This window comes from Limanda limanda, chromosome 16 (genome assembly GCF_963576545.1).
Source record: "Limanda limanda chromosome 16, fLimLim1.1, whole genome shotgun sequence".
Classification (NCBI taxonomy): Eukaryota; Metazoa; Chordata; class Actinopteri; order Pleuronectiformes; family Pleuronectidae; genus Limanda; species Limanda limanda.
In genome coordinates this window covers 9,906,719-9,921,581 of record NC_083651.1, presented here as the reverse complement: position 1 = coordinate 9,921,581, position 14,863 = coordinate 9,906,719, and the positions used below count along the sequence as shown (strand labels likewise).

At 40.7% G+C, this 14,863-nt stretch overlaps 1 protein-coding gene across 1 annotated transcript in view; it reads left to right on the top strand.

The window, feature by feature from the left end:
- The first annotated feature begins 9,712 nt into the window (after positions 1 to 9,712).
- The window catches only part of plekhm3 (pleckstrin homology domain containing, family M, member 3), a 30,497-nt gene continuing 25,346 nt past the window's right edge, over positions 9,713 to 14,863 (top strand). Inside the window, exons 1-2 of the mRNA XM_061089254.1 lie at positions 9,713 to 10,520; positions 13,618 to 14,727. Of these exons, the coding sequence (XP_060945237.1) occupies positions 10,001 to 10,520; positions 13,618 to 14,727 (1,630 nt within the window). The 5' untranslated portion in view covers positions 9,713 to 10,000. The remainder of the gene's footprint in view (positions 10,521 to 13,617; positions 14,728 to 14,863) is intronic.

Here is a 14,863-nt window from a genome sequence, read left to right as displayed (position 1 = left end):
GTGCATACCTCCATATTGTTATCACCCTGCCTCAAATAGACCGAAATCTGGTGGTCTGTATTTTTGTTCTGTTTCTGCACATGTTTTTTAGCCCTTATTCTCACGTAGTATTGACCAGCTAGAAATGCTGCTTTGTGAATGCTTTGAGAATGCTTTCTTCTGATAATTCCTGTCCTCTCATATGTGTAAATGCCCACCTATAACATTTGCATTATATTGTTCAGGTTTTTAAATTTTTCTAATAATTCTGTGTAATGTTTTCATAAGAATTTTTGTATACCCTTTTAGTTTCTCCTTTCTTCTACTGAAAAGATTTGTGAAGCTTAAAAGTAATGCTTTCATAGTTAAAGTTGATAGAATGTGCTGAAGTTCTTCTTCTTCTTGAAGTTTGATGGTGTGCTGAAGTGGAAATGTATCCTTTTTCTTCTTTGTGGCAACCTATGTTAAGATGCATTCCGACCACCTACTATATATCATTATTATTATTGTTTGCTCGGTGCACCCAATTGGTGGCTCAGATCAAAGTTGAAAGTTTAAAGCCATAATCATGGGCAACATAAACTATAAGGTTTAAAGGCTGCTAGTAGATCCAATAGGTGGCGGTTATGCTCTTTGATGTAAGTTGCCACCTGCCAATAAACCAAAGACATAAAAAGAAGAAGCCCGCCCAATATCACCCTGAACTTGAGAGAATACATCATTAATCATAATGGAAAACAATATTGGACTAATGACACTGCCCTGAGGACTACCATTTCCCACCATATAACTTCCTGCTAAAAGCTGTCCCAACTCTTACTTGAATACACCTATCAAATAAAGTCTCCAAGTGTCTGTAAGCCATAAACACATTCTATTGTAGCAAGAGATCATTACTATTCCACCAATGAGCCCCTGTCTTGCTTGACAACTGATATCATTCCTCACTTCCTCATCTTGTCATTGTTCTAATATCAAAATGATGGGCACCTGCCTTTAAAATTATAGCATATACCACCATTATATGAAAGTGTATCTTCAAGTCAACATTCACTTTCTACTCAGTGTCTTGATCTGATTCTAGGGTGACTTGCTTCCCTGCTCTGTTTCTCTCATTAACTCCTATCTGACTATTCTCCACCTGTGAGACAGTTTTATTTAAACATTTTTCAAAGGCAAGATCAAACATAAGATTCATTCTAAACTAGAAATACTGCATTATGGATTTATGCCTTAGAGCAGTGGTCGCCAACCCGTTGATCGCGATCTACCGGTCAGTTTCGACAGTGTTCATCACCTACAGGTTTTTCTACTGCATTTCCTTCAACACAAGTCAGATTGTGTACTAAACTAAATGTCAAGACTCTACGGTATGAAGACGCACATCTTCCAGTCTGTCGATAACAATCAAACCCCCTTGGAACAAAATAATTTATTCAGAAAGTGAAACACTGGAGTGCGTTTACTTGATTAATTGGTTTTGGGGGAAGTGTTGTAAATAGGGATATGGATGTGAAACCACAACCATATCCCCTTGATTCCCACTGTCCAGACACTGGAACTAAATGAAAAAGATGGTGGTGATTGAATCCGGGATATTTCGACTTAATTTCTAGATAGTGGAAGGAAGCAGAGATGTGTTGGCCATCTCTACAATTTATGCTTTGACTACAGCCAGTGAGAGTAAGTTCAAATCCACATGTAATATAGTCAAATAGAACAAGCAGTATATAATTTAACATATTTACTTTAATACATATGTGTTTCTGACTAAAATCAGTGTGGGAAGTATGTCTTGACATACAGCACTATTCATTTTTATAAAGAAACATATCTGAATTGTTTTTGTTGTAATTGTTTTTTTTTGCCTTGATGGGAGCATGGGTTTAAGCATGGTTAAGTTGGCTTACCAATTTGGTGCAGCCGGAAATATAACAGCTGTTCATTGGATGGTCTTAAAAGGTTAAACAGACATCCATGGTCCCCACAGGGTGAATCCAACTGATTCCGATGATCCCTTTGTGTCTCCTCTCATGCCACCATTGGGTTAAATTTTGTTGTTTGGAAATAAATTTCTGTTGGATGATTAAATGTCTTTAGATCCAATTCTGTGGCAGGTTCAGATGAGTTTTATACCCTGTGCAGTAGAGTTAATGTTTTGCACCAAGGCACGTCTGAAAAACAATAGGTTGTTATCTCTCAATTAATGTAATATAGTCTTGTCTTGAAACAGGTCTTGATGTCATGTAGAAAAAGACACGGCAAGTAGAAACAATTTAAAAGGTAAATTAACACCAACTCAAATCGTGGTGCATACAGAAAACATCAAGATAAAGAAAAAAGTATTTTACTCTGTTTAAATTACGCTTAAATTCTTCCTGTGGCGTCGCTTGATTTGAGTTTGTTTTGTTGTTGTTTCCAATGTCAGTTGTGTAACTGACATTCATTGTGTTCCTTAAAAGTCCTGTGCTGAGGATTTCTTAACTCATCCTGGCCTATCTTGAATACTGTTTCATATTTATGCCCCTAGATGGGGCTAGTGATCAGTGCAATACGTAGAGCCTTACATTTGTTTGTTTCTTCCGGTTTGTATATTAAATGTTTTTATTTATATGTACTTATATACATGTATTGATCAGTATTTATATTTGTTTTTCATTTTGCACTTGCATCTGTGTGCGTGTGCATGTGTGTGTGCGTGTGTGTGTGTGTGTGCGTGCGTGCATGTGTGTGTGTGTGTGTGTGTGTGTGCGTGCGTGCGTGCGTGCGTGGGTGGGGGTGGGTGTGTGTGTCTGTGTCTTTGTGTGTACAGGTATACAGGTGTACAGGTGTACCTTGTGGCTCTTGTGGACCCTTAACTTGATTAGGGGTCCACCAGTAGTCTCCGAGCAGGAGCACAGAGGAGCTGATGGAGTCTTTGGGCTTGGAGCTGGTTTCTATTGTCCCCAGTAATTGGATTTGGTCTTGGAGGAGAGATGACTGCCAGTGAGAGGTCGCGCTTATTAGGTGTGAATGAGGCTTATGGTGCCACGGCCTACTGCGCACACACACATCCACACTGATGCAAATAAATCTGAAATTGCTGTATTTATGTCAAGCATTGTTCTGCCCACATGTGATTTCACACCATTATTTTCAAAGCTCATCTCATTTAAACATTAGAATGAAAAGGAAAACATCCAAATCTCTTCTTCACCATCCATAACAAGAGAGCATAATACAGCATAACTAATTGGCTCTGTACACGGACCACCTTTTGTTATTCTGTTCAAATTAAAGTCAATTATAGTTTTGAAGTGAGTTTTAATATCTTTAATATTGATGTGAGGAGGCACTTAACTGAAATTCAAATATGTGATCATATAACCTGCCAATTTTATTGTATTTTCACTCAATTGCTTCTGCATCTTTGCAGATTAAATCAATGGAAATGTAGTGGGATGGTTTATTTACTGCATTTGTCCCTTTAGAGTGACTTTGTTCTTCATAGTTACACCTTTGTCATTACATAGAGCGGTCACAAACAGTCATTGGTCCCCAAAGATAGTGTGACACACTGGGTGGCGTTATGAGCCATGTTTAACACAGATTTGTAGATTTTGAATAAAAAAAGAATACATGATTAAACTCTTATTCAACCTCCCTGGTAATATAAAGGTTTGCAATGCAACAAGTTGCATTTGAGAGCAGATTATTTGCATATTTAAAAATTTGCCTGTGTGTATGCTGAGTTTTTGTGTCTGTGTCATGTCCAAGTTAATCTCAGCGAGTGAAGAACATTAACCAAAAACACACACACACACACACACACACACACACACACGCACGCACGCACGCACGCACGCACGCACACACACACACACAGCGTTTCCATGGGGACCAAGCAGCCACTCTGTTCTTCAATAGGGGGAGAGTGAGTCGAGGTAGACTGCTATTGTGTTGTGTGTGTTTGGGGGGTCGGGGTGGCAGTTCGAGAGGGGTTAGGGGAACAGTATTTAACAACGCACTAAACAGATGAAGGTGCTTCACGTCCTTAAATCTCATCATAATTTAATCATCACTACGATGGTACGACCAAAATAAGACAGGAAATAGGCAAGACTGACAGGACAGAGGGAGACAGCGCACGACAGCGCATGATTCAATGGAGCTGTGAGATTCCTGCCAGATGGAAAATAATAGAAAAGGATTTCTAAAGCTCAGATGCTGCTGATACAGTGGCTTAGCCATAATCAGCAATACCTAAAGGGCCACGAATGCTAACATGTAATACAATATTCCCTCAACCAACAAAAAAAACATGTTTCTGTGCTCTGTGAAAAATAATTTCCTCCAGAAAAAAAAAAAGAAAAAAAAGGAGAGAAACATCAGAAGATCAGTGGAATCTTCTGGTTTATATTTGAGACATAGGACTATTATCCCACAACAATGCTGCAGAGAGTGACACAGTGGAGCCCATTAGGGCGACCTGGCACTCCCAACCTCCACTGTGGAAAACTTTTCAAACACGTTCAGACAAAGAGCAATCAAAGGATCGTGAGGAGGAAGAGGGGGGTCCGACTGGGGTTTTCACAAATGGACATTTGCAAGTTGATAATGATATTTCTTGGATTGAAGTTACTGATAAATAATTAGGGCTGTTAATTTGACTAATTTAATTTTCTCTCTTTCCGACAAAACATCCAGAAAATGACATGTTTTCAATATCACCATGAAACAGGGTTGATTATATATCAGGCCCAGTTTGTCGACATTAGGTCTCGTTGTTGCGGGGCCTCTAATTCACGCATACCGTTGATCTATAATCAATCATTGCTATTTTATTCCCTTTTTTGAATGCCTTTTACTACTTGTTGCTGTAACAAGCGAATTTCCCCGGCATGATATCAATAAAGTTTGTCGTATCATATCATAATTGGTAAATTATATTAATGTTTATCAGGTTTTCACACTAAAGATATAAATGCCTTTTCTGCTGAAATTTGGCCGTGCAGTTAAATCAGCTTAAACTTTAACACAACTTGTTTGTATCGACCTCTTTAAAAATAACAGTCTAAAAGATTAGATCACTCATTCTGGAGTAGAAAAAAATAGGCCAAAAATATGAAATTATCGCAGTCCCCTTACGTTGCAATTTTTTATTGCGTTTTTGAGTTTTGATTACAAGTCAACAATTACCCCTGATTAATTTTCACCTATTTTACCCAAGCCTTTGGATTCACTGAAGCTGTGGGGGCTTTTCTTTTTCTAATTTGCGCAATGAGGAATCGACCACAACACATAAAGAGTCACCCAGACTGAAGCTGTGGAAAAATATTCCTTTCATACTATTCAAGAATTAAGCAGAAAACTGGGTTCAGAAAGCAACAAAACAATAACCATGCAGATATCCAGTGCAGCATTGACCTGTACATACTCTATATTCTTGTTTGACCCCTCAAAGCCATAGTTGTGATCAAACATAAAAATATTCAGATCTAATCAATAAACCTGCATATCTGCAATAACGGCGATTGGACAATAATGATTTACAGATCTGTTTCTGTTTTTATCATTGGAATCATATATGGATTTAAACTGTTGTAGGCACAGGTTGAGTAGTTCAGTAATTCTGATTCTGATTCTGATTCTGAGAATTTATGTGTCCCTCTCTTCTTCTCTCTGTGGAACCGACACTTGGGATGTTGGGGCAGCTTCAAGCAGCCCATTAGTGAGAAACTATTCTCCACCTCTGCTTTGTCTTCAACTCTCTGGTCCACTCTCCTCTTGGTCAGATTCTTCTGAGTCACAACCTTTCTGTGCCACACCAAATAAAGGCACCACCTCCTACTATTAAAAGCACTGTTGACCATGTCCTTGAGGGATATTTTATGTCCAATAATAATAAAAATAATGGAGAAACCCTTAAATCAACTTGATGCAGAAGATATTAGTGAGGGACAGATATGGATGTCGGGAAATGCTCAATAGATTTGGTGAAACTTGTTTGATCCCTTTGCAGTGTTTGCATATAGAGACGCATCAAAGAATGTACATTTTCAAAAAGTCAATCGCTTGATTCCAACATTTCATGTAACTTTAATCGGAAAAATGTCACTCTAATTTTAACATATATAATACCCATTATTCAAATTACAATCAGTGCTGGATAAGTGACTAGAAATAAGTTACAGTTACGAGCTACTTATTTTACCTCCTGCTCAAAAATAAGTGTAATGAAAATAAGTATTGAGGTGCTTTTAATTACCTGCTTCAAATTATATAGCGATGTTGAATTCTCTCAACATCGCTATAAAATTTTATTGTCATTATATATGCCTACATATTATTCATATAAACCAAAAAAATACGTACTTATCATTTATGTGAGTTGTACATAAATGTATTAATTTATAATTGTAGTGGTATTATTTAAGTAACATGTACTAGAACGTATTCCAGTGCTTTACTGCTTCAAATGTCTTTTTAATGCAAACATGGCAATATGAATTAATTGTACTTATTCAAGTGTATTTATAAGTATAACTATTCATACAAGTATACTTTTTTAATGAATGATCATTATTGATTTTTGATATTTATACATCAATATGATTGCATTAGATTATTAATAATATGTAATTATCTGAAATTAAAATTTACTCGACACTTAATTGACCTGTTTCTACATAAAGTATGTAAATGTACCTCTCTTAGATTGTGAACGTAGGACTTTTATTTGAGTATTTATACACAGTGCGGAGTTTTAATCGCTTCCACCACCGCTGTAAATACACCTTTGCGCGGAACCTTTATCACGAAGCCTCAGTTTCCCCACAGAGGACCCTACCGCTGACGGACCATGAAATGACATAATGGTAAACACAGTGAGGTGAGTCTCGATTTATTTTTTACAGCTTGTACTCGCACCAGATTCACAACTGAACAAAAGCAACAGAACACAGCGGATGTGCGGGTTTTTTTGTGGGAGAGCGAACAGTTTCATCTTGAGTTAGAAACACTTCGTCCACGGATGGAGGGAAGCTAGTGTTAGCAGCTAGCCGAGTAGCCCCGGCTCACTTCAGAGGAGCTGGGGATAGAAACAGGCCCCTCTTCTCTCAGCTGTCAGGACCCTCCACTGTGTCATACATGTTTATACACGTTGTGTTTGTGTGTGGGGGAGTTAGTGTGTATCAGAGAGTTAGCATACAGTGCAGGTCAATGTGGCTAACACACACACACACACACCCACATACTGACCGTGGCTTCACCTCTGTGTTGAGATGACAGTGTGTTTATAGATGATGGAACACACGCACCGGTGCTGAGGCTTGTTTTCATTTCGTATATCTGCTGCTATTATTGTCAAACTGAAGGGGCATCATTGTTTAATGATTATTAAAGATGATGATCAGGACCAGTGATGCCCTTGAAATCTCCATCTAAGCTCTCCACTTTTATTTTGTTTAAAAAACGTATTATCACATGTTGTGTGAACATTTTGTCATTCTCAGCAGTTAAAAGAAAATAAAATCTAAAGGGATTTGGTGCTTTAAAATTGACTTGAATTAAGACAAAATGTATTGTTTACATAGTGAAAGATATTTCGATACCATGTTCTCCCCTTCCTGATACTGATGCCCACGGCCGGCCCTGGCAGTATTGGTGAGATTTCAGATTGGCGCCCCCCGAACATACACACGCAAAACTGCAAGCGCCCTAACTCCAGGAGAACAATGGGGAAATCCAAAGTAGGGGAGTATTTGTTAATTTATATAGTATATAATATAGCATATATATCGTGTAATATTGATTTTCAGTGGGTTTTCTGGCCCGATTCGCTCGTATTTGGCCTAAGCGACCTAGACCTAGCATAGGCGACCTAGACCTAGGTCGCCTATGCCAGGAGCCACCCCTGCTGATGCCAATACCTGGACTTTGCTTATAAATTAATCAATCAATCAAATTTTCTTATGTATAGCCCATATTCACAAATCCCAATTTGTCTCATAGGGCTTAATAAGGTACGACATCCTCTGTTCTTAATCCTCAACAAGAGTAAGGGGGGAAAACCTCAGAGGGATCCACCTGTGAGCAAACCCTCTCTTAAGACAGACAAAAGTGCAATAGATGCCGCATGTAGCTGAGAACATCAACACAATATCAGTTAAGGTAGAATATGTGAGTAGGCGTACTGTATGTCAAACAGTCTTGTTGTAATCATAGTCCACGATCAGCTGCCACCACGATCAGGATCCACCACCACAATATCGACTGATACCGTGTACACATCTGATACCAGTGCATTTAAAATAGTATCAACTTATATAAGGTGTTTTAAGAGCTGTATGTTATATGAGGTGATGATTATTATATTTGCTGTATGACATGGCTCACTTTTAAACCTTTGGAAAACAAATGCATACACAGAATGAATGCATTAGAACTTTTTTCTTGAGTAACTTCATCACTGATGGGAATCACTTGAATCTGTGCTTACTCTGCTGATGTTGGCTGTATTGGCGTAACAGAATGCGTGAGTCAACATGAGTCAATGACGATCCTCAGTTTGGTCAGATTTTCTGGCAGCAGATGATGTCATAGTAAATGTCAGCATTGCAATATGTCATCTAAAGAGAAGTACGTTCAGCACGATCAGCCGAAGAATTATACAATACCAAATATATTTTGGATGAAAGAAAGGCAACTTCTTAAACAGAAATATATTTGTCGACTGCCTCAGCAGCTGCTGCAGTGTTACTAGTATATAATGTCACAGAATTCCTTGGTGCTATGCAGAAGGTGATTATACAGAAGGAGTATTCATATGAGTTAGTAAATCTCTAATTAAAACCCAAAAAAGATGATTAGAGTCATGATATCTGCAATAATTTCCCAGTTTATTTGCATCTCCAACAAATGATCATGAATAAATTATAAATGTTCAATATGTAGGCCAGCTGACTAGGAATTGAATGGCAGTGATGTAATGGTCTTTAAATAATTGATATGTGGAGAAAAGTAAAAGGGGCTGCAGTTTGGAGGGGAAGAAAATCAATCAGAAAAGGAGCACTAATGAGAAAGAAAGATGTACAGACGGAGAAGAGAGAGAGAGAAGGAGACAGGGGAGAGAATCAGAAGAGACAGGCGGTCCGGCAGAAGGGAAGCCCACCCAGGCCTGTTTCCTCCCTGTCTGCTCAGGCCTGTGATAAGCAGCTGAAGAGGAAGTCAAGTATTATTTCATCAGGCCATGTGAGGGAGGATCATCATCTCTATTTGCTGAGGATGAGTCTGTGAAGCTCCTGTGTCAGTGTGAGGAAGATGCTGTCAGTGGGGTGGTAGCTTGATGCTTTAACTTGTGAAACTTTAGGGTTTAAAATCTGGAAAAATACTTAAACTTCTGTATAAGTTTATCACAGTATTTTTTTCTCTTTTGCTGTGTTTCCTGTCTTGGGCATGCTTCCTCTTTACTCTCTTCTCTTTTCTTTGTTACAGTCAAACCACAAACCGTCTCCATTCGATGACCCCACAGCTACCTGACAGGCAAAGAGAGCACCAATAATAATGCTGACGGGCGATTTTTGAATGATCTTTCACAATTTGTATCCGACTCCTGAACATTTCAGACAGAGCAGAGGGATTTTTACTGTTTTGTAGCCCCAAGTGTGTGGATCTGGCCAAGTGTTGGTTTGCCGCCTATATTGGCTTGATTAAGAGAGTCTCAAGCTGCTGCCAGTCTTGTTTAGCTCGGGCATGATGCCCCTGTAGCTTTCCCCAAGTGGTAGAGATTCAATATTGGAAAAGGAAAAGTGTAACCCTGGACAAAGGCCCTATCTTGAGGCGGTGAGCAGAACTTGGCTTCAGACAGAAGTTTATGAAGCCTGTAGGCTGCTTGGATCTCCTTCACCAATTCTTAGCTCATCAAAGTACGTAATAGTCTAGTTTGCTCTGTTGGACATGTGGATCCTGCTAATGGGGTTTCTGCCCCTGTCTTGGAAAAATATCTAGTTGTGAGATATAAAGCTCAGGGGTAGACCCAGCCATGGAGGGTCTTGAGCAACTTGACATGGTGGGCGATATCAGCCCGGCCTTGGAGGCTACTGAGGATTTTATCCAGTGCATGGATGCACAAGGCCAAGGTCCAAGCCAGGTTCAAACAGGGAACATCCAGCCTCCCAGGCAGCCCAAGCAGCTGCAGGAGGCGTCCACTGTGGCGCTGGGGAAGCTCAGCTCCAGCGGCGTGTGGGGCCTACTGGCCGGAGAGCAGCCAGAGGTGGGCCCCCTAGGCCTGGCGTGGGCTGACAACTTCAGTGTGTTAGGGCTTGGAATGGGCTTGAGGCACGGCAAGAGAAGCCGAGCACGCTCCACCAACGACCTGGCAGCCCACTCCAAGGAGTGTACCAACCACACCGCCAACGCCTCGTCCAAATCAGCCTTCAAGAAGGGACACAATCGCTCCAGATCTGACGTCAACTACCGGCCGTCTGTCTACACGGACAATGGCCTGCCCACCGTGGACTGTAGCACATTGAAGAACATGATCCTCAACCGCCAGCAAGAAGGTGAGTTTGCATGGTGTGAATCTCTGTGTGATCAGTTGATAAAAGCAGTTGTTATGAATATGTGAGTCCAAATTGAGCAGAAAAGATGAGCTGATTAAACAATTAGCTGAAATAACAATGAAAATGTTTGCCATTCAAAATATAACAGAGCTAATTAAAAAATCTGTGATTTAACTGTTAAAAATAATGCTAAAAGGAAAAAAAGAAACGAGTAATAAGAGAAAATATTGTATGTGTTAGCCATGCGGTTAAAGTATGTTTTGAGCAATTTTTAAAAGCTGCCTAAAAACTGCCCAAAACTAATGTTCTATCTTGGTTGAACTGATCCTGTATCTGACTTGGATTTTCCTAATTGGGGATTTATGGCACAATGAGCTGTTACTGCTTTGACTATTTAAATATGATGCCATGTCCTCAGGTGATGAACTCCTTATTCCTAATACAAGCCCAAAATGCTGGACCTCACCTGTAAGAACAGTGCACACCTCCCCCTCCCGCTGTGCTCGGATAGAGTGTCCATTCACTGGAAGGCTGTCTCAGCCTCTCAGAGGCTTTTGGAGGACAGAAGTCCAGGACTATTTGTGCTGCAGATTGGGGCGTATGCTCTACTTATGTTGAAGCATCCTCAGAGAAAGCAATAATGATAGAAGATGATGATAACTTGAAATGACACAGCTGTGCTATGATAGCCAGTGCAGAGAGTGCACACACACACAGACACACGCACCGTTTGTTTGTGTGTTTTGGCCAATCTGAAGGCCTAAGGAGATCCTGAGGGATCCTGAGGGATAATAGCCTGTAATCCTGTCAGCAAATGGACTCAAATGAGGCGAAAGAAGAGGCAACCCAATTACCCGGCTCCTGACACTGGCAGGATTATTTAGTATTAGCATATGTGTGAAAAGACATCACGTTATTTAGTTTGGCTGGATGTGTATTGAAAGGAGAGAAGTAGGAAAAAGGACGATAATAAGCAGAAGGCAGCGTGATTTGGCTCAGCCTCGTCTCTTCATTCACACTGAAAAAGAGTGGCCTGTTTGCCTTTCCATTAGTGACAGCTGGGGATGTTTAGATGGTAAATTTAAATGATGATACATGCGTATGTAGACCAAATAATCTTTCTGTTTAGCTTTTATTAAAGCGCCTTTATGTCTTGCAACAGAGTCTATATATCTGTTTATATAATCTGAGGAGATTTTCTGTTTCCCTTTTTCTTGCAAGTAATCCGTACTAATTTTATTTTCATAAAAATGAATGGTGTATACAATGAGAAACTATGCACCTGTTAATTACAAATGTAAGGTAATGCGAGATGAGCTTGCATGGACAAAAACTTGATCAACATATTTGCACACACTCATAGATATTAGTCCCCTAAATAAACACGATTTATATCTCCAAGATCAATGAAGTATTCCCTGGGAAATTGTTGAACAAGACAAAAAATGTCACAAAATGAAACAAAGAACACACAATGGTAACGGAAGTGGCGTCCAGGTCAAAGCCAAAATGTAATGGTTTCATCCCTTGTCCCATCCTTCCAACAAGTTTTGTGGAAATGTTTTGGGTGTTTTTTGCGTAATCCTGCTGAAAAACAAACAAACAGACAAAAACATAACCTCCTTGTCATAGATGTTATTTATCAACAAGATAATCAACAAAACTTGAAGGTCAATATTTGCTTGTTCCAGTTTATTAAATGTCAATCTGAATTAATAGTATGATGTAGTATGCTACTTGTTTTCCTTTATTCTTTGTGCTTTTAAAATAGACTCAAAAGTCTTATTTAATTTAGGTGAATCCTGAAGAAGACTGATGCATTTTCACTTGCAGTCTATATGTACATTGGTATCCGTGTAGCCCCTTCAGTCTAATTTAAAAACAACGTGTAAAATTATGTTTTGGCTTCCTAATCATTGGGTGAGGCTGCTTGGTTAAAGCTGAAGCGGACGTTTGTGTCTTGATTGACTTGAGGGCTGCTGTTCCGGAGAGTTAGTTTGCAGCACGCAGAGAAAAGTGTTAATTCTGGTTGAAGGCTTACATGTGTATATTAGAATAATACTGTGGTGTGATGTCAAAACCTACCAGGTGGAGATGAAGGCTAATTGAACTGAGCAGTTCTCTTCGCCACAATGCCTAATTCTCATCGCAACCATCCCAAGCGTGAAGACTGCCAATCAGCCAGACTTGACTCCGGCTTAACTAATTTGCATATTCGTTTGTTCCCTTTACAAAAAGGTTTGTTAACATGCAAAGTCCGAGACAGAGAGTGACACAAAGTCTGCTGCTGTTTTTATAAGATTGATGAGGCACTTGACTCGCCACCCTTTAGTTAATAGGAGCTGTGTCGGATTCAGCGTTTCCCTTTTCCCTCCTTGAGTGATTCAGCATGTTAAAGAAACAAAATGCAATATCGGCTAATTAATCTGCCTCTGGTCAGGGTTTAAAATTAAACATAATGGTCGAGGCTTGTAATAAAAGTTTTTGTTATTATAAAGTAAATGTTTTTTCAGAGTAATAATTGATTCAAAGATTTGTTGGTAAAAAATAGTCTAGATATTTAATAATGAGGTAAATTTGGTTTGCTTTTATAGACATCTTTTTTTAGATATTTCCAAACTGACCCCTCCAAAAAAAACACATGAAGCCACATCCAATCTTCAAACAATTATTTTACTATTAAAATTTTGAAACAAAGTTCAAAATGTGAATACACAAATAAAACTTAAGTAGTAAAGTTTCTAATACAAACTACCACGTAAGGCACATCATGCATCATTGACAAGAAAATGCCAGAAGATGCATTACATTTCAGCAGGCCATGTAAACAAAACATTTATTGACGTATCTATAAATGACAGACGCCATGTCCACAAATGATAAAGCTACATACATTTGCGAAGTTGATTGATTAGTACTCTTACATCAAAATGGTACCAAAATAGGCAATTTTTTTTATTTAAAGCAATTGTGTGTGACCTGTGATTTGTGCCTGCAGAAGATGACCTTTACCTGGTTGGTCAGTGGGAAGGTGTTAATTGTCTCAGTTCACTCACACACATAACTCCTCTCATTTCCCCCCCTCTCCTCTGTGCAGCTGATAAAAGCAGCAGTAGCAGTGTTGTGAAGCAGGGTGAGATGGAGCAGCGTGAGGGGCCCCGGGGCCGCTGGACACCCTGTCATGTCGAGCTGACACCCTGCGAGCTCCGGTTGTACATTCTGGACAGCAGCGCCAACCGCCAGCTGGGCACTGCCTACTCTCTGTCACACTGCCAGAGCGTCATCTCACCAGCACCCTGCAGTCAGCCTGGCCAAATCAGCCAGTCTGCCGATCAACGCACGCTGCAAGCTGTGTTCTTCAACAGCACTCGTCTCCAGCTGAAGGCGGCTAGCCAATGGGAGGCCATGGAGTGGAGAAGGCTGATGTGGGAGAAGGTGCAGGCTGCCAGACCTGCGAGGCAGGAGAACCGGCAGTGCAAGACCGCAGTGGAAAATCAACAGGTCGTCAAGTTTTCCACACCGATGTCACCATCCTCATCCCCCTCTCCGTCAGGGCTTGACACCAGGCCTGATGGTGAGAGCGACACCCCCTCCTCAGCAGAGGCCTCGCTCTCTCTTCAATCTAATTCTGGCATCGTGAGCAGACCCACCACCCTTCCTCTGTTTACCAAACCCTGCCAGGAGGTCCTCAAAGCTGGTCTTCTCCACCAGCTGATGGACCAGAACAACTGGCGGACCTTCACCTTCGTCCTGACCAGATCTGCTTTCCAAGCCTTCCCCACTGAGGGCCGAGGGTCTGTGTCCCAGCCCGTCCTCCAGCACTCGCTGGCATCTTGCTTGGCTGTGCAGCATGATCAGGACCCAGAGAACGGGCAGCCGTGGACAGATAGAAGGGAACATTTCCAGGTAGTTTTCCCCAAAGACGTGCTCCGACTTTGGGCTGATGATCAACTTAAGGCCCAGGAATGGGTGGAGATGCTGCGAGAGGCAGTGGCGGCACAGAGGCCTGCTCCAGAAGAAGGTCTAGAATCGGGGGAAGGAGCTCCAGTGCTCCAGGGAGTGTTGTTAAGATCCAAACCGTCTCGTGAGAGGAGGCAGCGGGAGGCCCAGAGAGCCAAGAGGCAGTCGGTCACCACCAGTTTCCTCAGTATCCTCACCTGTCTGGCTGTGGAGAAGGGACTCACTGCTCAGAGCTTCAGATGTGCAGGTGAGTGGCCCACACACACAATAACACATTGAATATTTACATAAAAGCATAATGGATATATGAAGGATGGTGTCTCTTTGAATGCATCTACCTTTTCCTGCGTGTTCCTCAGTTTTTAGTCTCTTTTGAAATCCAG